We start from the raw sequence: 25000 nt of genomic DNA, 5'->3' as shown, positions 1-25000 counted from the left end.
AGATCTGAATCACCGTGATCAGACTCATCAAAGCTTTAATAAACACAGATCTGAATCACCGTGATCAGACTCATCAAAGCTTTAATAAACACAGATCTGAATCACCGTGATCAGACTCATCAAAGCTTTAATGAACACAGATCTGAATCACCGTGATCAGACTCATCAAAGCTTTAATGAACACAGATCTGAATCACCGTGATTAGACTCAAAGCTTTAATGAACACAGATCTGAATCACTGTGATCAGACTCAAAGCTTTAATAAACACAGATCTGAATCACCGTGATCAGACTCATCAAAGCTTTAATGAACACAGATCTGAATCACCGTGATCAGACTCATCAAAGCTTTAATAAACACAGATCTGAATTACTGTGATCAGACTCAAAGCTTTAATAAACACAGATCTGAATCACCGTGATCAGACTCATCAAAGCTTTAATAAACACAGATCTGAATCACTGTGATCAGACTCATCAAAGCTTTAATGAACACAGATCTGAATCACTGTGATCAGACTCATCAAAGCTTTAATAAACACAGATCTGAATCACTGTGATCAGACTCATCAAAGCTTTAATGAACACAGATCTGAATCACCGTGATCAGACTCAAAGCTTTAATGAACACAGATCTGAATCACTGTGATCAGACTCATCAAAGCTTTAATGAACACAGATCTGAATCACCGTGATCAGACTCATCAAAGCTTTAATGAACACAGATCTGAATCACTGTGATCAGACTCATCAAAGCTTTAATGAACACAGATCTGAATCACTGTGATCAGACTCATCAAAGCTTTAATGAACACAGATCTGAATCACTGTGATCAGACTCATCAAAGCTTTAATGAACACAGATCTGAATCACTGTGATCAGACTCATCAAAGCTTTAATGAACACAGATCTGAATCACTGTGATCAGACTCATCAAAGCTTTAATGAACACAGATCTGAATCACTGTGATCAGACTCATCAAAGCTTTAATGAACACAGATCTGAATCACTGTGATCAGACTCATCAAAGCTTTAATAAACACAGATCAGACTCATCAAAGCTTTAATAAACACAGATCTGAATCACTGTGATCAGACTCAAAGCTTTAATAAACACAGATCTGAATCACTGTGATCAGACTCAAAGCTTTAATAAACACAGATCTGAATCACTGTGATCAGACTCATCAAAGCTTTAATAAACACAGATCTGAATCACTGTGATCAGACTCAAAGCTTTAATAAACACAGATCTGAATCACTGTGATCAGACTCAAAGCTTTAATAAACACAGATCTGAATCACCGTGATCAGACTCAAAGCTTTAATAAACACAGATCTGAATCACTGTGATCAGACTCAAAGCTTTAATAAACACAGATCTGAATCACTGTGATCAGACTCATCAAAGCTTTAATAAACACAGATCTGAATCACTGTGATCAGACTCATCAAAGCTTTAATAAACACAGATCTGAATCACTGCGATCAGACTCATCAAAGCTTTAATAAACACAGATCTGAATCACTGTGATCAGACTCAAAGCTTTAATAAACAGAGATCTGAATCACTGTGATCAGACTCAAAGCTTTACTAAACACAGATCTGAATCACTGTGATCAGACTCAAAGCTTTAATAAACAGAGATCTGAATCACTGTGATCAGACTCATCAAAGCTTTAATGAACACAGATCTGAATCACTGTGATCAGACTCAAAGCTTTAATAAACAGAGATCTGAATCACTGTGATCAGACTCAAAGCTTTAATAAACACAGATCTGAATCACTGTGATCAGACTCATCAAAGCTTTAATGAACACAGATCTGAATCACTGTGATCAGACTCATCAAAGCTTTAATAAACACAGATCTGAATCACTGTGATCAGACTCATCAAAGCTTTAATAAACACAGATCTGAATCACTGTGATTTAGAAATAAAATCATGTGGGTGTTTGAATTGAGATTGCGATCTTTTAATGATTAATCATTAAAATTTTCCATTTAAAGAAAATGCTTTTTTTTCTGACTATTATTTCATATGTCAGGCTTTACAGTGTTAATATGTTGCAAGGTGTCAAGGGAAATGTTGATTATGAATGTATTTTAATATCCATCTCTTTTGAAGGTAGCTTCTCACAAAGACTAGAAATCTCACATTAAACCATCTGTTCAATATATTCTGCTGGAGAACAGCCCTGCGTCTGCCAGTATCATCAGTGTGTGTGTGTGTGTGTGTGTGTGTGTGTGTGTGTGTGTGTGTGTGTGTGTGTGTGTGTGTGTGTGTGTGTGTACTCAGAGAATTTGGGAGTATCCCTAGAGTTTATACCTATCTGCCAGTCAGTTTAATAGAGATGTGGAAATATCTGTAGAACAATAGAGCTCTATTCTCCACTCAACTAGGAGTGTGTGTGTGTGTGTTTGACGTGAAATGAAGGTCAATCTCGGACAAAGTCCTCTCTATAAACATCAGAGGAAATCCTCTGAGTGCAGCAAGTGTGTGTGTGTGTGTGTGTGTGTGTGCGCGTGTGTGCGTGTGTGTGTGTGTGTGTGTGTCAAACACTCAAATACTGTTATAGAACAATATGTGCTGTGCTCTTCACAAAATGTATTTAAGCCCATTTAAAAGGAATGATTTACAGGGACACAAATACTATAGATGCAGTTAAATACATGTACAGAATCATGGACCGGTGTCACACAGTGGATCTTCACAATATTAAGCATGTCACACACACACACACACACACACACACACACACACACACACACACACACACACACACACACACACACACACACACACACACACACACACACACACACACACACGTCTGACTATGACTGAGAAGGTAAAATGTACAAAATCCTGTAAGGTAAAATGAGTAAAGTTGTGTATTCAGAGAGAGTGTGTTTCACCTCTTGCACGAACAGACTCTGAGCGTCTCTGAGAGCGTGAGCAGGGATCGAGGAGCAGAGCGTCCGGGTCTGGCGGGACACTGAACACACCTGAGGAACACACACACTGGGTTACTATCTCACACACACACTCAGAGAACATGATACATGCACATCTAAACTGCCATCCTACCCAACACACACCAACAGATTAGGGATGTGCACAAAGTAATCTGAAGTGACAGTGATTATCGATCACGAAAAATCACAGAGACGTTTTTTCAAATGCTCTCCTTTTATGTTCCACAGAAGAAAGAAAATCATGCAGGTTTGGAACAACATGAGGGACATTTTAATTTTTAGGTCAACTATGCCTTGAAACATGAAATCACACATGTAATTAGATTTCTTTTTTTACACAGTATTATAAAAAAAAAAACAACAATAGAGAACAATTTCCATCCAATGCAGGGAGTTTTCTCATGAAAGAAGCATTAGAGCTGGACAAAAACAGTTTGACAGCAAAACTCCCCAGCCTGACTCATGCCAGATCAGCAGGACTTCAGCTCTTATGAACCGATCGTCTCCATCCCTTCAGCCAGTGAGAGTCATGCTCATCATGAACGACACCATTTGACTGCAAAAACATCTTTCCCTATAGACGGCCATTCAAACGTGTGTACACTCACAAAACAATTCAAGCAAATGTAATTGAGATGAATGAGAGTGCAACCAGAAAGCTTTCACTAGGTATTAAACATTTACATAAACGATATCCAGCATACAGCGAATCAGATGAGAAACACATTCACAGTGTTTGGTCCTCACTGATTTTGCACTATCCCTTAGTTTTCTGTTCCTGCCAAACGAAACACGGCATCTTGACAAGGGTTGAGGGATCAGAGATCAGAGATGAAATGATTCTGCTATTGATGTTTTATATTTGGAAGTAAAGTGCTTCTCCACGTCACCAGGGTCAACGTGTCTCAGATTCAGCGGAAAACAGTGTTAATGGCATTCCAGAGAAAACACACACACAATAGAGCCCTCCTGTTCCCAAACTTCCTCTCCTGAAGCCCCACTTCCTCCTGGAGAGATGATAATCACACTGAAGAGGAGAGGAACACTGCAGGAGTCATCGAGGACACACACACACACACACTCATACACACACTCTCACACACACACACACACACACGCACACTCACACACACACTCACACACACACACTCACACACTGCTGTGTGTTGCTTTGATTGGAACTATTTTCGTTGGCAAAACAGTTCAAACTGTCAGTTCATATAATCTACTTATTGTTGAAAACACACACACACTCACTATTTCTCACACACACACACTCTCTCTCTCTCTCTCTCTCTCTCTGACACACACGCACACTCACTCACACACACTGACACACACTCACACTGACACTCGCACTGACGCTCGCACGCACACACACACACACACACACACACACAGACACACTCACACTGACACACACTGACACACACTCGCACTTGCACTAACACTCACTGACACACACACACACTCGCACTGACACACACTCACACGCACACTCACACGCACACTCACACGCACACTCACACGCACACTCACACGCACACTCACACGCACACGCACACGCACACGCACACGCACACGCACACGCACACGCACACTCACACGCACACTCACACGCACACGCACAGGACATCAGTGTGATAGAGCTGATGGAGATTCAGGCAGTGGTAAAGACCTGGACTGGTGCGCTAAGGTCACAGGTTCAAGGCAAGCTGAACGATGAACACATGGGAACGAGCACGAACTAGAGATCAGCAGCACACGAGACACACACACACAACAGAGGAACGCAGGTTCTCTATGTGGGATTAAGATCCGGGGAGTTGCCTGGCCATGGATATAACATTTCAATGTAATGATCTCTGAGCCATCTCTTGCCTTGTGACATGCTGCTCCATCATGCTGGAAATTAAACAGATCATTACCAAATTTCTCCCGGATCTTTGGGAGAAGTTGATCTTGCAGATAGTTTTGATACCTTTCTTTATTCCCCACAGTGATTTTAGGCAGAATCAGGGGCGGAGTGAGACACTGTAAACATTCGGGGCTAAGCCCAAATGCAGTTTGTCCAAGGACATTTTAATTTGGCCTTAACAGCTTTACTCACTTAAAATGAACTTTTGTTGTACTATGCTGGAGTAAAGTTCATAAAATGATCAGTGTTTCCCACAGGATTTTGTAAAACTATATTGGGGGACCACTGTTGGAATGACACAGGACTCATGCTTGCGTTCACTTTTTTCCCAAATGATTTCACAGATGTCCTGAACAGTCAGGGAAAATAACTGCAGCAGTCTTCTGCTGTCCAATCCTTGCAGTTCCTGCAGAATTTCAGTCAGTCCACAATGGTTTTCTTGGAGAGAAGTGGGTTCTTTGGTGCCCTTCTTGACTCCAGGCCTTCTTTGAAGTCTTGGCCTCAGTGTTTGTGCAGATGAACTGGAAACCCCCTGCTGTCTCCTGATGCTGGATGCTCTGGGACGTCCTGAAGCCTTCTTCACCACAGCTGAACCTCTCTCCTTGAAGTTGTGGATGATTCTGTAAATGTTTCTTTCAGGTGCAATATTCTTTGCATCAGATTCCTTGCATGTGAGGCCATTTTGATGCAAAGTGACGAAGGCTTCACGTCTTTCTCTGGAGGGAACCATTGCTAACACAAGAACATAATGATTGGAGGGAACGTCTCCGGTTACTTAACTGTAACCTTGTTCCCTGAGAAAGCGGAACGAGATGCTGCGCTGCTCAGCCGCTGCACACCCGCGACACAAGGCTATAAATAGATGAGCCACAGGTGCATCGTCAGGATATTTTGTCTGAAGAGCAGTCCTGGGACATCTTCAGCACGGCAAAGTAGCGCAGCATCTCGTTCCGCTTTCTCAGGGAACAAGGTTACAGTTAAGTAACCGGAGACGTTCCCTTTCGAAAGCTACAATTGATGCTGCGCTGCTCAGCGCATTGGGAACGAGAATACCCATGCCGCCGTGCTTGAAAATGTCTGGACCCCCACGGTTGTGCAGGTGTGTTTCACAAGAACGCAAGAAGGCCTAGACATTAGCTTGTGATGTCGCCTCAAGGACATGAGAGCCCCGGAGTGGAATGAACATCCAAACTATAAAATCTTATGAATGTGTGCGGAGAGGACCAACCTGCCGCATCACAAGCAAACTGCAAGGGGCACCTCTTGCCAAGGCAGCAGAGGAGGCGACCCCTCTGGTGGAGTGAGCCCTTAGACCCGTTGGCGAAGCTTGGCCGCGCGCCTCATAGGCAAGAGCAATAGCATCCCTGACCCAATGTGACATGGTCTGCTTAGTGGCAGCAGCCCCTCGGTTGCGGCCCCCATAACAGACGAACAGTTGCTCTGACTTATGCCACTGGCTAGTGCGGTGGACGTAGGCCTGAAGAGCACAGACTGTCTCTCCTGTTCTGGCGTTGTGAACGGCGAAGAGCAGAAGGCCTCAAGAGTGACAGGATGTACAGTCGAAAAAGGCACCTTAGGCAGGTAATCAGGATGAGGATGCAAAATCACTTTCACCATTCCTGGGGCAAAGTCCAAGCAGGATGGCGAGATCGACAGAGCCTGCATATCCCCAATTCCTTTCAAAGAAGTTATTGCCATAAGAAAAAACATCTTTAGAGTCAGAAGTTTGCCAGACGCTGATTCTAGAGTTTCAAAAGGAGTCTCAACCAGACCCTTCTAGGACTACTGCTAAGTCCCATGATGGGATATTGGTTTTTACGGGAGGCCTCAGTCGTCTGGCCCCACGAATGAAACAAGCGAGCAGAGGATGTCTCCCGAGTGGCCCCCCATAAACCAAGGCGTGGCAAGCCAAAAGAGCGGCCAAATAAACCTTGAGAGTGGCGGGGCATGTGCCTGTTGTTAATTTTTCCTGCAGAAAATCCAGAACTGAAGCAATCTGGCAGTTGACCGGATCTGCATTATGTACAACACCTTTCAAAGACACTCCATTTGTTGGCATAACTCTTTCTAGTGGAGGAAGCACTAGCACTTAGAATGGTCTCAATAACGGCAGGCGAAAGCCCAGTGTCCCTCAGTTGGTACCCATCAGGGGCCAAACATGAAGGTTCCAGAGGTTGGGCCTGGGATGGAATATCGTGGCCTCCATCTGAAACAGAAAGTCCCTCCTCTCCGGAATCGTCCATGGCGAGCCGTTGAGGAGAGATATTATCTCGGAGAACCAAACTCTGGCTAGAACTCCTGGGAGCAGAGAAACTGGAGGAAACGCATACAGGCACATTCTGGGCCATGTGTGCGCCATCGCATCCAGACCCAGGGGCTGGGTGACTCAGAGAGAAGTAGAGGGGACATTGCGCTTTCTGATAAGAGGCGAAGAGGCGAAGATTTTCACTTCGTAAAATCTGGTCCAAATCTGTTTGACTACTTCTGGGTGGAGTTTCCATTCCCCTATCGGTAGTTTCTGTCTGGACAGTAAATCCGCTCCCACATTCAGGTGCCCTGAAATGTACACTGCCCTGAGTGACAGGAACTTTTCCTGGGCCCAGAGAAAGATCTGCCTCGCTATTCTGTTCAGATTGCGTGAGCACAAACCTCCCTGGTGATTTATGTAAGAGACTGCCGCTGTGCCGCACTAGGACATGACAGTCTCTCAACTGAGGGAGAAAGTATTTCAGGGCCAGAAATACAGTCATCAGCTTGAGGCAGTTGATGTGCCAATTGAGTTGATGACCCTCCCATTCCCCTTGAGCTGGACGACCACTTAAGACCGCTCCCCAGCCCATCAGGGAGGCGTCTGCCGTTAGCATTCTGCGACAGCAAGACGCACCTAAAGTGGGACCCAAAGCAAGGAACCGGGGTCTGAACCACATAGAAAGGGAACGAAGCCGCAGCGCGTAACCCTTACCATAAACATGGATTTTAGAAAGTGCACAAAGCGTTCAGCGCGTGACTCACCATAAACATGGATTTTAGAAAGGACACGAAGCACTCAGCGAGTGTTCTTGCCTTTATTTGCCCTTGGGGATTGTAGTTGAAATCCCCCGTTTTGAGCCACAACTGACATGGTCTCATGCGCAAAAGGCCCAGAGGAATCATTGTGGACGCAGCTGCCATGAGACCTATGTAATGTCCTGACCTAGCTAGATGTTGCTTAGGGTGCTAAAATTGGTCCTGACACGAGCGGGAGACAATTATGCCCGATGGTGACAGAGTCCCATTTAACCCCAAACATGTTACCCTCAGGGTGGGAGAGAGTACGCCCTTTGTTGCGTTGACCTCAGCCCCCTAGAGATAACATGGCTAGGTCGAATGGAAGGACCCAATATTGGTAAGCTTTGCCCCCAAAAGCAAACTTGGGAACCTCCTGTGTTGTGGCAATATTCTATATGAAAATATACGTCCTTCAGATCGATCATGACAAATCAAACGTGATGTTGAATTTACGACATGATCGTCTTTACAGTTAACATCTTGAACTTGAATGCTTTAACTGTATGGTTTAAGCCTCGAAGATCGAAGATTGGACGCAACCCCCCATCCTTCTTGGGGACCAGGAAGTATCTGCTGTAATAGCCTGACTCTCTCTCTGGAAGAGGAACATGTTCTATGGCCTCTTTGCTCAGCAGAGATTGTAGCTCTTGTGACAGTACATGCGCCAGTTCCGGTCTCACGGAAGTGTATACCACGCCGTTGAAACGCGGAGGACGATTAATAAATTGGATTCTATCCTATTTGTACTGTACTTAATACCCAAGCAGAAAAACCTGGCAGAAGTTTCCACGCTTCCAGACTCTCTGAGAGTGGTATCAACTTAACACTTCCTTTTGAGGGGATGTTAGATGTTCCGTGTCCTGGATGACAGCAGAAAAGCAACAGAACATCTAACATTTCGCTGGAAACCGCTGCTCCCCGAATCACCAGAGGTGGCGAGGAAGTACAGTGGTTTCGTGAGGGTGTCAGGTAGGAGCTGTTTGATTTACATGTCTCGTCCCGTAGGGGCACACCCCCACAGACCTTGGACAAAACAACCCTCAGGATTTTGTCTTAGGTCTATTATGCAGCTGCTGAGTGCAACGAGCAGGTCCCCAGTTTTTCTTGAGGGAGAGCGCAACTCGTTACACTCTGCTTTCGAACCCTCCTAAAATGACGATGAGCAAAAAGAAGAGAAGAAAATGTCTCTTCAGACTGACCCATCATCGTATAACCACACACCCCTGCACCCATGATAGTCTTAATACGTCAAGGGCACAAAGATGCACGAAGAATAAGGTTTTCCCATGAACGAGTTAACGTCATGGAGATCCTCAAGGAGGGCAGTCTAGCTGTAATACGACCATCACACAAGTCACCACCTCGAGAACCTCTCAAACGTTTTATCATAACGAGAGATGTGTTCGGAGGCAGCTTTAATTCCTCAGAATTAAATGTGGCCGAAGAACAGCCAGACAATATTATATTATATATAATACATACATACATACATACACACACACACACACACATATATATATATATATATATATATATATATATATATATATATATATATAAATATCAGTTCCTCAGCAATAAACACATCCCAATCAGACAAGCAAACACGGTCTGGATGATAGGCTGTGTTTAAATCTTTCATAAGATCAACCTGGTATGCCTTTAACACGGACATGGTGTACAACGCAGTACCAGCCTGACCGCTGAAAATGCATCTGATAATGTGATCCCAGGGGAGCGTCTCTCCAAACTGAGGCAATATCATATAATCGCGTGCCCTCGCACCCGCGATAGTAGAATGGCTCGATGTCGAGGACACAAGACATAAATATTTACAATCTTTATTTATTTATAGACTGTGTTTTATGGGACTCTTTTTGTTGTAATCAGATTAATCTGGCCACTGCACGAGCGATCTCCTTTTATCATCACAGGAGAAATGCTCGGAGGCGACAAACCCACGAGATTCAATGTCCTCTGCCCGAGCCGAAGAAGCGCCGAGGCACGCTTCGGTAGTCAGGCAAAAGGACATCGCGATCTGGAGAGAGAGCGAGCGAGCGATAGGGACGCACCGTCTTTCGCTTCTCAGCAAAGCGAACGCGAAGCACTTTAACTGTGAACATTCCACTGTGCTCACAATCACCATGCTCAAATGCAAGGGCAGCATGTTCTTTCCCAAACAAACAAAGCAGTAAGTGTGTGTATCCAGTTCTGACATGGGACGGGAGCATGGAGGAACACAACACTTAGGCCTATTGTTTTGTTGGCTCATTTCTCCTCTTTTTTTTACTTTTTAAACTCTTTGATGTACGAGAGAGAAAAAAGGCTTGAGAAATGAGAAATTTTCTGCACACTGCCTGAATAAACTAACTCCTAGCAAAGATCTGTAGCAGATAAAAGGTAGAGAGAGAGAGTTTTGACGTCCACACATGCACAGTAATGGTCTGAAGACAAAAGACCTGACGATGCACCTGTGGCTCATCTATTTATAGCCTCGTGTCGCGGGTGCACGCCGATGACGTCACCGACCGAGGCTATATTACCTCCGTGTCAATTTCATTGACGTGTTATACACAATATTCACAGCTGGTCACGATAAAATATGTTCCCAATGCGCTGAGCAGGCAGCATCGATTGTAGCTTTCGAAAGGGAACCATTGCTAACACAAGAACACAATGATTGGAGGGAACCATTGCTAACACAAGAACACAATGATTGGAGGGAACCATTGCTATGATTGGAGGGAACTATTGATAATACAAGAACACAATGATTGGAGGGAACCATTGCTAACACAAGAACACAATAGGCTTGTTTGAGATGAGCAAAATCTGCACAGAACCGATCACCGGTGATCACCGCGAGATGCATGCCGGTTAGAAATGTGTCCGAGTGCGGTCCGCCTTGCTCTGATGTCATGCTGACGTATGTCAAAAAACTCTTGCGATGGCGAGGCGGCCGTGTCGGATTCTGCAGTCGAGCGCAGTTGCTCTCCACCGACTGCGCTGATCAAAAGCATGATGGGAAACGACTTGCTGATGACACAGCTTAATGCTCATTGGTTTTCGTGGATTTCGTAGATTCAAACAGCGCAAGTGTCTCGTTTGAGCAGAATATCGCAATGAGGATTTGAAATGTCACATTAAAAAAAAAACACTGATGATTATGCTTTAATGAAGAAAAGCAGAAAGTGTGATCGTGATTCAAATATGACTAATCGTGCAGCCCTAATTTTCTAAGGCAACCCTAGCTGATTTTGGAAATACATAGTTATGCCCATTCTTAACTAGTAGCACCAACTGGAATTGCAAAAATAATTACTGTTAATCAACAGGTTTCCCAAACACTAGCCTTATTCGTTCAAACCAGAGGTCCTGTCTCAAACTCACAGCGTTGGTTGAGCCATTTTCAATATATACTGTCAGAGAAATAGAGCAATATGTTTTAAAGCACTACAGATCCACAGTTTCACTCTTCAGAACGTCAACATACTGATGGCCCATTTACCACTGTCTCTGTATTAAAGTCACCACAAAATCAAAATGGGTTATAAATGACTATAAATTATTTATCTGTTAGACAGATAACTCCTCCCTCTTGCAGCTCATCTCTTCTTCTCTGATGATGAGGGCGGGGCAACCTGTCACTCACATGAGATCCACCAATAGCAAACCACAACCATCCAATCAATTCCACACAGACAAAATTTCCCCGCCCAACATTTGTTCATGTTCCAGAAGCCGTTTCACTCAGATATACGGCACAATAGAGAAGAAAAGACTTTTGCAACTTCTGTTTCATGCAGACTTTAAATGGGACAGGAAGTAACATAAAAAATGGCAGACTTCAACTTCAACCTGTGAACAGTGAGACTCGGTGACCTGAGCCACAGATCTCATGACCCTAGGCTCTGTCCATCCTGATCTATGAGCATCCCAACACAATGACCCATTCCACATCCACATCCTGATCCTGAGCTCTTTCTCTCGCTGTCTGCTGCAGTTTCTCTGATCACACTGTACAGCTGCAGTCATGGCTCTCAGGAAAAAGGGTCAAGGCTGTCATACAATAAGCGAGCGTAACAGCTGTCTGACCCTCACAGTGAAGTCCAGCACTACATCTATGCTAAATTAAATCCTCTAGAGCGAATCAACACATCATCAGCTACACAACAGCCCAGAGATCCATGCTGTAGTATGAAGCTCTCCCCAAACCAAAGATTTTCCCAATCGACTGGTAATCGTTAATTTAAAGCCATTAGTGGACACGTTTATGATATTACTTCAATTGAAAAATAGTATGAGTTTCAGGGCTGAGAAAGAATATTATTTGTAACATTGCTAACATTGTTATACATTACAGCGAAAGCACACCGGCAAAAGCACGATTATGAATGTGGTGGAAAAACAGCAAGGAGACTATCAAGAACATCTTAATAATTTGTCCCCCTGTAGTCAATAATTTTATTCCTTAAAACTCATCTTTGATCACCAAAATGACATATTTAAATGTTTTTTCCTTGAAAAATAATTTCTTTTTGCCTTAAAATTGCTTGAATGTAACTCTACACCCTTGCCTCGTTTAGTTTACGGGGTTCTATGAATATGCAAATGAGCCCCGCCTCCACTCACTCACTCAGCTCAGAGATCCACTCGTTGACGATCACACGTTGATCTGATTGGTTACAAGGTAGTTTGTGACGTCAGAAACACCAGCGATTTCAAACCGTGTTTTTGAGACTGTCTTTGGTTCACTGCAGTTTTCAGGAGAAAATGTTGTTTTCTTAAGCCTGGAACACACCAAGCCGACGCCGACGAACTAGCGCTGATGAAAGCCGACTGTGTTGTCGCCTCGCGTCGGGGTAAAAAGCTGCACTTGAACACACCGAGAGAACTACAGCCGACTGTCAGCTAGAATGCGCGTTCTGCGCCTGCGTGTAAATGAGACAACTGTCTATTTCTGCAGATATATTCGTCTATATTCGTTATTCAAAAAGGGAAACCGACGCTGCCGGCTGCAGATACACAAACCGTAAACAAAGCAGTGCGTGCTTAGCCTACCGTTTTGAATATCAATCCTGCTAAACACTTTCTTTATTCCACTCCTCTCGTGTTAATATTGAAATATTCGCCAAGGAACACTCAGGTAAGATGACGTAACATTAGAACAGCCTTCTATCTGTACCGTTTTGACTTTGCTCGCTGTTTTGCTATTATTCTCGTGCACTGACTCATTCACTAAGCTGAACAGCCAATCAGAGTTCCCTCTTTCACCGACGGCCCGACGCCGATTCAACATGTCGAATCGGCCGTTACAAAGCCGACGAGGACCAATTTCAGCCAACGGTGCGGAACACACTGAGAAGATTTAGTCGGCCGACGCACGGAAACTGCCCAACGGCCGACCGTCGGCTTGGTGTGTTCCAGGCTTTATGTTGACTAATAAATTTACACATGGTTTGTCTTAAAGCATATTAAAAACACCACATACACATATAAACAACATTAAAAACTTGATTTTCACCACAGGGGGATTTTAACATACCAATGCAGTTAAATATTAATTTGCATCACTGGATATTACTGTCAGTTTTGAACATTTTCATCATAAAACAGTTGTCAAACATCAAATATAATAGTTCTTTCCACACACTCTTTGACGCTTGAATTCACACTCATCTTCCTCTGAACAGTAAGACCCGCCGTCTTTGATTTGATTGGCCATCTCAATAATTTCGACATTGGCGAGGGCTGTTTCTAATGATGTCTAATGATTGGGGATGGACTTGTCCCCCTCAGGGTCTATGGGGGTTACGAACTCAAATTGAAATAGTAACGGAATATTTAGCCTATTGTATAAGAAAGAAAACTTCTGCCGTTTGTCAGCAGTGAAGCGGTGATGCTTGTGAATGACCCTGAACTGCAGGCAAAGACATAAACAGTATCAAAATATGGAAACATAGTTTCTCTGACAGGGACCTGCAAACCCCAGTACTGAAGAACGGCTAGAAATGTCTCTGAGAAGCACTCGATGAGACAGCGAAATGTTCCTCAGGGTTTCTGACAGCACAATTGTTAATGAACTGGGCCACAACAGTGCACAGAGCCATTTCCCAGTAGAGATAACCCAGGATCTGAGATCACGATACCGAAGCGCTTGAACTGCTCCAGTGGGACGCCCTAACATCCGACTGCAGATGAAAAGCATTCGTCAAATGCAGGAATAAAGTCTGCATCTCTCATTAGAGCTTTCAGCTTATAGTTAACACATTTCACTAATAAGTTAACACATAAGCTCACTGAAAAGACCCGCTAGACCAGCACAAACCAGTGTAAACTAGTCTTGCGGATTCAGATCTTTCATCAGTATGTGAACCGTGCTGGCAAAATGAGTCGCAATGAGCAAACTTTCAAAAATGAGTTATTTATACAAAAAAGTTATTTTTACATTTTCTATTAAAAAAACTTTCAAAATGATGTATGATTTGTTGGAATCAGACAGAAAAATGACTGAGCTGCACCAGTTTGAAGTTGATAGAGTCAGAGAAGTCAATTTTGAGAAAAGTTTTCTGAAGGTTCCAAAACAAAATTAGCAACCATACCTTAAAATCCCTGGTAATAACACCACATTTGGCACACACCAAGTCAAAACCAAATATTTCCTGTATATCTATAGGAAAAATATATCTTGTACTTTTTTTTTCCCCATGAAACCACAATTGTTTGATTAACATTAATGAAACAGACAGCCTATGTATTCAGACCTGTACTGCACGGATCTAATATAATGTTACACATCAAATGTTTTTCCCCAACAGTTAACCAAACGTTCACTTCAGACACAACAGATAATGCTTGCGTGAATACTTGCCAAGACAGATATTTTGAAATGCTGTAATACTGTGTGTATATCGGGATCACGCGCTGTCTGATGCATCTTTATGCACACGCTTCGGATCTGTCAGTCAGTGCGAGTAAGATTGTTTTTTGTGGACAAAGGTAAGGTTCTCCTCTCAAAAAACATACGAATAATTGTTTAATTGCTATTTGGAGCATTGGGATCGCTAGACGAGGGCTTATAGGAGTAGTTAAATTAGTAGTAGTAGTTCATGTCTTTCTTTCTTCAGTCAATAAAGAAATGAAGGTTTTTGAGGAAAACATTCCCGGATTGTTCTCCATATAGTGACTTCAATGGGGTCCAACGGGTTGAAGGTCCTAATGTGAGTTTCAGTGCAGCTTCAAAGTCTCGACACGATCCAGCCGAGGAATAAGAGCCTTATCTAGACAAACCATCTGACATGTAAAAAAAATTAAATAAACATTTATATACTTTTAACCACAAATGGTTGTCTTGCTGTCCACAACTTCACGCATTACGTAATCACGTTGAAAGGTCACACGTGTTCCGGTTCAGAAATGTAGGGAAGATTTTCTCCTCCAACTTCAAAATCGTCCAACATCGTTGTTTTACCTTTTATTTATTTATTTATTTTAAATGCCATTTGATTTAGTCTTTGCATGTTGGCTTTGTAAACACTAGTTCGGTACTTTCACCTTCGTCACGCGTGACCTTTAATGTGATTACGTAATGTGTGACGCAACACAGCTAGTGCAAGACGAGCATTTGTGGTTAAAAAGTACAGGTATATAAATGTTTCTTTTTTTATAAAATGGCTGATGGTTTGTCTAGATAAGACCCTTGTTCCTCGGCTGGGATCGTGTAGAGACTTTGAAGCTGTTGGACCCCATTGAAGTCACTATATGGAGAAAAATCCTGGAATGTTTTCCTCAAAAACATTCATTTCTTTTCGACCGAAGAAATAAAGACATGAACATCTTGGATGGACGTGAGGCTGAGTGAGTAAATTGAAAAAAATTTAAGAAAACCTCAAAAATCAACCATTTTTCACATGTTTTGCCTTTAGCTCGAAATTATCCCATGCGTATTCCGAATCCTTTTGCCAGCACGGGTCACATATTATTCCTGTCAATAAATGCACATTTAAACATCATGTGGTGTGTAAAGTGGATGGGATAGGATCCCACAGTAAAAGCCTGATCACCTGGAAGTCCTCCAGAGGAAACTGCAGCATGTCTCTGAGTCCATCGCTGAGGATCTGAGTCTTCCTCTGAACCAGCACACTCTCATAGTCCAGAGGCTCCACCACACGCGGCTTCACCTGGAACACACATTCAGCAGATCTTCATATTCCAGCAACTCACAGGGAATGAAAACTGAATTAGCACAATCAAATGAGGAAAGGAGTGATCCATAAAGTCCCATAAAGAAACATTATTCCAATGAGCAACACCTGAAGATTGACCATTGTGACTGTACAGAATCAATGGTGTTTAATGGGAACATTATCTGAAACAATGACCAACTCCCTCTCACCCAGTAAGTTAAACTTAAACCCAGTAACTTAAAATCACACTTTTTTTTAAAGAGATAAAAGGAGTTTTTATGATAAAAAATGAACTCTGAATGTTAAGTGAAGAACTACACTGCTCATAATCCTGAAGCTCCACCAATCAGAGAAGCTGCTGTTACAATGAGAAGAGAAATCACAGCAAAAAGAGCAACAACAGAGTTGATTATTTGTTTCTATTTCATTATATATGTAATTTGTATATGTAATATATATATATATATATATATATATAAACTCGAATTGAAAAAACAGGCAGTCAATGTGCAGCGATCACGATCCTCTCCTTTCCTCAATTCTTTCTGTAAAGATAAATTGGTGATCTCTGAAGAATATGGGAATTTTGGACGAGGATCTTGGTAATATGTTTCCACTGATATTGTATAGGAGGAATCTGGGAGTGTGTGTGTAAGACTAAGTGAGATAACACAGTCCACTCACACATCTGGGAGTGATATTGGCAGAATGACCTCAGATGCTGTCGTCCATGGAGACGGAGCTGTTTTGATGATGATATCATAACTGGATAGACCAATGAAAGGCCAGAATCTCACATAAACACCACGTCAACATTAAAGCTTACACACACCACAACAGGTTCACTCCCACCAGTGTGTGTGTGTGTGTGTGTGTGTGTGTCATAAGCATGCAAACCAATACTCTCAAACTAATCCAGACTCATTAAGAAAACATGCCTGTGGCAACATTTTAGCAAACTAATATTATGTTGCTTGTTGCACGTTTCGAGACACTTTCAAAGTAAAATGTCCAGTGAGTGGCGCTAAAAATGCATTCAGTTTTACCCAAAACCAATGAACGTGAACCTGGCAAGGTTTATTACGTTAGATGTTGTTTGTATCATGGCAGTTCAGAAACGAAAGGAGTGGCACTAAAAGCTCAATGCGTTTGAGAATAACGCACCACCAACACTAGACCTAAACAATTGTGTTAAGATAAAATGCATTTGCTGAAGCAACCATGAAATTAAATCCTGCGTCTACAAGTCTTTGAGCTCTTCTATCGTGGCACGTTTTCAGCTTTCCAGTGAGATGAAGTGCATGTGTTTGTGAGTGTTCGTAGACATATTTTAGACATTCAGCAATTTAATCTTTAACTCAAATATGAGAGAGCCGAGTTACAGTCATATGACTGACAGGTGATTTTATTGTTGCTATAATGAAACTAACCGTAAAAGGTAGAAACTCACTCTCGAGTAATTCCAGCGAGTAATGACCGGCAGAGACGCCACGAACTTCACTTTTCTGTACTGTTAACTGTGACTCAGCTGTTTCACAAGACTGGAGCTTTTACATTAATGAGATGATGTTGTCAAATATGTTTCTTTGCATAGCTCAGCATTTTATTCAATTTTGCCTTCACTAATTTATTTTAAATGGCCCTGTGGTGTAACGGAGATACAATGAATTTCATTTAATTAATGCCAACTTAAAATTTCCAATTATAGCAACTATAAACAATTATAAAAAAAACTTAAAACCTTTATGTATAATGTATTAAAGGTATTCATAATGTACATTATAATGCATAAATTTTCATAAACAAGTTAAAATGCATTATAACATTCACAGATTCTTTACAACTTAAATTGGTTGTTTGTCGTGTTTTAATGCTATATATAGGCTAATGTATTATAACTGTGGTTACAATTATTCATGTGACCATACAATGCATGACAAGGTGCATTGCAAGGCATAATTAATGCATAAAACAACATAATGGACTATACATAAAGGCTTTAAGTAAAATGTTACCAAGCAGCTTTAGATGGAGTATAGCATGTGGACAAACACAAATGGGAAAGACACACACCTTTATTTATTCCTGGGAACATGAATGGGACAATGTTTGCACAGTTGTGTTCAAAATGGCATCACAGTAGAGTGTGTGTGTGTGTGTGTGTGTGTGTGTGTGTGTACTTCTTACAGCTGTACTCTGAAACACACAGACACACTCTAACTGAACACAACAGGCTCACAAATGACAACACACTCAGTTTCCAAAGTAAAGTTCATAAGTCAGCAGAACAGCAGAATATATTGGATTAAATGGACAGCAGCAAAGACATACACATGTGAGATGATGGAAGCTTGTGTGATCTCCATTTAAATCATCTCAACACACACATCTCTCTCTTCTGAGGACCAGAGCTCTCCAGTCTGAAAGATGATCTCAACTCTATTGTGTGAGTGGCATTAGAAAGACAGAGGAAAGATATAGTATGTGTGCAGTGACAGTCGGGTTTGAAGAATGTGTGTGTGTGTGTGTGTGTGTGTGTGTGTGTGTGTGTGTGTGTGTGTGTGTGTGTGTGTGTGTGTGTGTGTGTGTGTGACAGACAAAGTGAGTCTGGATTCAGGCGATAATCCTGATGAGATATTTGAGACCTTTTTTAACCCTTAAAACTACAGAAATACCATCATATTCCCTCCAGTTTAGAGTCGGTAAGATTTATTAATGTTTTTAAAGTTTCTTCAGCTCACCAAGGCTGCATTTATTTGCACAAAAATAATGTAAAAACTGTAATATTGTGAAATATTATTACAATTTGAAAGTGTCTTGACTTCAGTGTCACATGATTCTTCAGAAATCATTATAATATGATGATTTCATGCTTAAGAAACATGTATGATTATTATCAATGTTGAAAACAGACATGCTGCTACATATTTCTGTGGAAACGGGAATCATTTTTTTTCCAGAATTCTTTAATAACAAATAGAAAGTTCAAAAGGACAGCATTTATTGACACAGCCTTTGCTGTCACTGATCAATTGAATGAATTCTAGATGAATAAAAGTCTTCACTTATTAAAAAAACAAACCTCACTGAACCCAAACTTTTGAACACTAGTTGCAGAACCATGTATATATATTAAGAGTATCATACAGCACCACATCACTGGGATATCTCATGATCTGACGCCATCACTGTCCCACATCAATACTTCAACCCAAAACCTTTAACCAGCTCCAGTTTACAGGCACTAAACGTCTTCAACAATAACCATTCTCTCACAACCACACATAACGTCTTATGCTTCAACTTAACTTGAACTATCACAAACATTGATTATCGAAGTATCATAAAAATCATCACCATAAAGCTGATTAAAAAAGGTTGATTGACTGTTATACTATCACACAGTTGACTGACTGAATAAAAAAAAAAATCAACTGCTACAATGTTTGTTAGAAATAATGAACTGACTATGAAACTATAAAGCTGACTGATTCCACAAAATGACTATCAAACTACAATAAATCAAGTAATCAGCTCTCACTCTCAGTCAGACTATCATAAACTCTTTAAACAAGGCAGATTCATCAAATAACAATCACTGAGCTGATCTATCAAACCCTTCACCTTCCCTCAGTGAAAGCCTGTGTGATCCTCAGACTCTGGAGTGTGTGTGTGTGTGTGTGTGTGTGTGAGATCGACTGACCTTCCTCTGAGGACTCGAGTGGTCCTGCTCGTCCTCCGGCACGGGCACATATTTAAACTGCTGAGGAGACTCAATCACCAGCTCTTTCTTCAGCGCTTTCCCTGTCCTGCCCTGCATGACTACACACTCCTTCTGTCAGACACACTCTCCTCAGCATGTCCAGCAGCCGCTGCTCTCTCCAAAACACACACACACACACACTGGACACGAGCCTCACCTCGAGCTCTGACTGAAGACAGACCGCCCCTCCCACACACACACACACACACTCGCACACATTCCTTCCCTCAGTCACACGGCCTCTTGGGATTCACCTGCACACTAATGACAGTGTCCCAACACACACACACACACACACAGACACACTCACACACACACACACACACTCGCACACGCGCGCACGCACACACACACACACACACACACACACACACACACACACTCGCACACATTCCTTCCCTCAGTCACACGGCCTCTTGGGATTCACCTGCACACTAATGACAGTGTCCCAACACACACACACACACACACTCGCACACGCGCGCACACACACACACACACACACACACACACACACACACACACACTCGCACACATTCCTTCCCTCAGTCACACGGCCTCTTGGGATTCACCTGCACACTAATGACAGTGTCCCAACACACACACACACACACACACACACACACACACACACACACACACACACACACACACAGACACACTCACACACACACTCGCACACGCGCACACACACACACACACACACACACACACACTCGCACACATTCCTTCCCTCAGTCACACGGCCTCTTGGGATTCACCTGCACACTAATGACAGTGTCCCAACACACACACACACACACACACACACACACAGACACACTCACACACACACTCGCACACGCGCACGCACACACACACACACACACACACACACACACACTCGCACACATTCCTTCCCTCAGTCACACGGCCTCTTGGGATTCACCTGCACACTAATGACAGTGTCCCAACACACACACACACACACACACACACACACACACACAGACACACTCACACACACACTCGCACACGCGCACACACACACACACTCGCACACATTCCTTCCCTCAGTCACACGGCCTCTTGGGATTCACCTGCACACTAATGACAGTGTCCCAACACACACACACACACACACACACACCCACACCCACACACAGCCCTGAGAGGCTGCATCTCTGAGCTACGTCTCATTTAAGTATGTAACATTGTCTACAATGTTTTTCCCACTCTTAAATACAGGTTCTTTATTGGCTTTGATGGTTCCATAAAGAACCGTGGAACCTCCGTGGAACCGTTGCACTGCACGACAGGCTCTTTACAGTGGAAAGTCAAATCAAATCAAAAATTATAAAAACAACAGTGTGTGACCACTGTGCTGTACAATACCAAACTAAAATAAACATAAAAAGTCAATACAAACAATAAAGACGCAACACAATGAAAAAAAAAGGAGTTTATCAAAACACTGATGAATGAAACGACAGGAACAGTTTTATGCCTGGGAGAAAAGATGGGTTTTTAACTTCGATTTAAATTCAGATTCTGCTGAAACTAATCTGAGGGAAACCGGAGGACTATTCCACAGTTTAAAAGGGTTCTTTAGATTATTAAAATACTCTTTATACCAGGTAGTTAGAAACTCTCGATCCACAGCGACGTCGTTCAACACCGTCATCGACTGGAGAACAGAGGACGTGTGATCGGAGCGCTGCGTTTGTCATGATGACAGTTAATGATAGCATGACTTATGCGATGGCTAAGAGATGAAATCTCCCATCACAACTTGCAGCGCTGCATTTCACCGAGGCTGAGGAAGACGACAGGTAAACGCCATCAGCATCAGCTTTCTGCATGTTTATGTCTTATCACTGTTTTCCATGTTCGTGGAGTAAGGATATATAAACAGCATTTTAAAGATGTCGGGTGCCGGGGTTTCGTATGGCATATGTTCGGCCAATCGCTGGTAGTTCCTACTGTCCCGGGTTAGACCCGACTCTGAAGTACGGTCTAAGATAATTTAGTAAAGGCATTTCTAGAACTAAGATCATTCCCAGTTCCTGTGGTGTGAACACGCCAATAAGTGGGTACTTCTGCCCATCGATAGAGGAACTATGAAAGACCCTTTAGACCAGTGGTTCTCAACTCCAGTCCTCAGGACCCGCTGCTCTGCACATTTTGTATATCTCCCTTATTTAACACACCTGAACCAGATCATCAGCTCATTAGGAGAGACTCCATGAACTGAACGGAGTGTGTCAGATAAGAGAGACTTACAAAATGTGCAGAGCAAGGGGTCCCGAGGACTGGAATTGAGAACCACTGCTTTAGACCCTTTATTGAGCTCCTGCCACACAGTCAGAGCACAGAGCTATAAAACACATGTGGACAAACATAATACTGAATCTAAGTGCAGTTTGAGACACTACTGAGATCTCTGCTGAAACTTAGGAAGAGTACGTATTTCTCAGGAGGCTAAAGCAAAAGTCCCAATTGCCCTCCATTTCTTGTCACTGTTTTCTGGGAGAAATGAGTGAGATGTCAAAGATAACGCTATAGTGACGCTTCTTCTCTACAGGCAGGATTGAGAGAGACACAAATCTGTTCACAAACACTCACACATTATTTCCAACTGAAGACATTTTCTCTCTCAGACACGATAGCAGCGAGCGGTTTATCTTCAAAGAACCCGTTGAATTGGTTCACGAAGCGCAACGAACGATTCATTCGCGAATCGAACTGATGCAGTTTGATCAACAACTCACTGATTCAGTGATTCGCTCAGAGAGAGTCTTTGAGAGTCATGAACTCGTGAGTCTGTGCGAAACTTTTACTGAACTAACATTGATTAACGAGTGATATTTTATTGTGTGTTTTTACTGGAGTAGTTGAGTTGTGTAGCTGGTCCAGCGCCGGTGTGTGAGACAGAAGGTTTAAACATGTCTCCTGTCTCTGTGGGCACACCCTGTTTATTCATCTGCTGAGAGGGAATTCCACACACACACACACACACACAAAACAAACCCAAACACACTGTTAAGAGTCCACAAAAGGACAGTGAGTGTGTGTTATCTTTTACTATACAGAGACATGAGGGGGGAAGGTTAGGAACTAGCACAGCTGCGCTCACACACACACACACACACAGACAGTGATCTTGCCCGTCATAAGCCTACACTTCCTCAGTCATGCCCCGAGGACACCACCTTTCTGTGTGTGTGTAGGGACGAGATGAATTAAAGGGTTGGTTCACCAGGAAATGAACATCTACTAACCCTCAGGACATCTTGTTTTCTTCAGTACAGAAGTGGAGAGGTGTTTAGCTGAAATCATGTGTCACCAGGAGCCATGGGTATTACTTTTATTTTTCGATAACCCTTGACTTTACATATGAATCCCCAAGGAACACGGTTTCAGCCGTGTCCTCAAGTCCTCATTGTAAAGTGATACGACTCCTGTGTGAACTGGAGCAGAGATGCCTGCAAACATGCCCTAAAACACCCGAACTCCAGCTGGTTAAAGACACTGAGCAAAACTGATGAAGTAAACCCTCTGCTGCTCTTCCGTCAACAACTGTACGTTTTTGTTTTTTTAAGGTGCTGTATGTAACTTTTTCTCTCTACTAAAGCATAAAAATGCCATAATATGTTTAAATATATTTTGAGGAAACATGCTAAGTTCACATGCCCGTTTCTCTGAAAAACACTTCTACAGCCACTTATTTTACTTTGAAATGTGTGTTTCCAGGCTGGAATGTGTGTTATTGTTCTGGTCTGTGATACTGCAACGCTGCCAATGTTCATTGTTAGTTGCGCTCGTTCCTGTTGTGTGTGCTCAAACTGGCAACCCGTGTGAGCGCCGTCCAGTCTGAGGAGCAGGAGGCGGGAGAAACCACGATCTCCAATATTTTGAATTCGACTGCAATGCCTGTTTCCACCACTAGTTGTCATTCTCACAGAATGCACCTGTAACTTGATCAGGATGGTACAAAACTTGGTAATGGGTGCTTGGTGCTGTCAATCAAAATCTTCCTGAAAGCTCATTTTTTGGAGAAAACAAACTTGTTTAGATTTATGGCTTTGATTTTCTTTCAGTTTTAGAGTAAAATGTGTTTTTGAAAATATATATTTCGTATAAAAATATTAAATAGTATTTTTGTGCATTTTTAATAACAATAAACGTAAAATTCTCTAACTTTTTTTAATTTCATTTTTTAAAACTTTTTTCACTTCAGCAATAATAATAATAATCTGCCAAGTGTCGTCTTTGAAAAGAGATCAAACTTCAGTCTGTGCTCTAAAGCGTTCAAGATATACGAGTTTAGGCCAATTTCCAAATTGCTCAGAAAGTGAATAAATGGATTTCAAATACAGTGTAAATATAATTTAGTACCATAAAATCCCCTAAAAATACAAAATATTATAAAAAAACATTATCGACCTAAAATATAGTACATTAATTTCATTGAAAAAATAAAATAAAAGGATTTCAGGATTTGAGTGCACATAACAAACATTTGCTTTGAAAATGATTAGCATCTAGATCTATATCTATTTTCTAGAGCTCTGATTTGGGGGATTTTATGGCTCAGTCTGACCTCTGACCCCTGACATCTACATCATCACACCATCGCAGGCCGTTGCATAATGAAGACTGGTGTCGTTGGCGATCGCTGCGGCAGGAATGGGGAAACTCGGAGAGGGTGTAACCCGGAATGTGACAAAACACACACGCTTCCCAGAAAAGTGAGTGAGAGCAGTGCAGTTTCTACTAAAGACCTCCAGAGAGATTAAACACACACACAGACGGCAGGAACAACAGAGAGTGTGTTTGTGCGAAGTGTGTCTCTGTGCTTTCGGTCTCAAATTTAATTACCTGTTGTTTTCCCAATGAAGTGTGAGTCGGAACGATACGCTCTCGGTCTTAGAAAGTGCGTTCAGAAGTTTTAGTCAGAGTAAAGCAATAATTTGACTTTTTAAAATGACATCTTTGGTCCGATTTCAATCCACCCAGCCGTATTTTGTGAGGTGACATGAACAGATCTAGATAATGTGATTGTTCATCAGCCTCAGCAACACATGACACTGAGCTTCAGCAGCCACTGTGGTTTCCCAA

At 42.3% G+C, this 25000-nt stretch overlaps 1 protein-coding gene across 11 annotated transcripts in view; it reads right to left on the bottom strand.

Moving 5' to 3' along the window:
* Positions 1 to 25000, bottom strand: part of LOC311087888 (dedicator of cytokinesis protein 9) — a 118287-nt gene that overhangs the window by 66904 nt on the left and 26383 nt on the right. For 8 of the 11 annotated variants that reach the window (XM_084121372.1, XM_084121377.1, XM_084121378.1 and 5 more), the window contains exons 2-3: positions 16015 to 16131; positions 2926 to 3015 (exon numbers count right to left, since the gene is read on the bottom strand). In XM_084121372.1, the coding sequence (XP_083977498.1) occupies positions 2926 to 3015; positions 16015 to 16131 (207 nt within the window). Of the gene's footprint in view, positions 1 to 2925; positions 3016 to 16014; positions 16132 to 19840; positions 20098 to 25000 lie in introns of those variants that run through there. The other 3 variants (XM_084121379.1, XM_084121373.1, XM_084121381.1) reach the window with 2 other exon arrangements.

Source organism: Abramis brama (assembly GCF_963993115.1).
Source record: "Abramis brama genome assembly, chromosome: 8".
Lineage (NCBI taxonomy): Eukaryota > Metazoa > Chordata > Actinopteri > Cypriniformes > Leuciscidae > Abramis > Abramis brama.
Note: the sequence above shows the minus strand (reverse complement) of the source record. Positions and strands in the feature narration are given on the sequence as shown.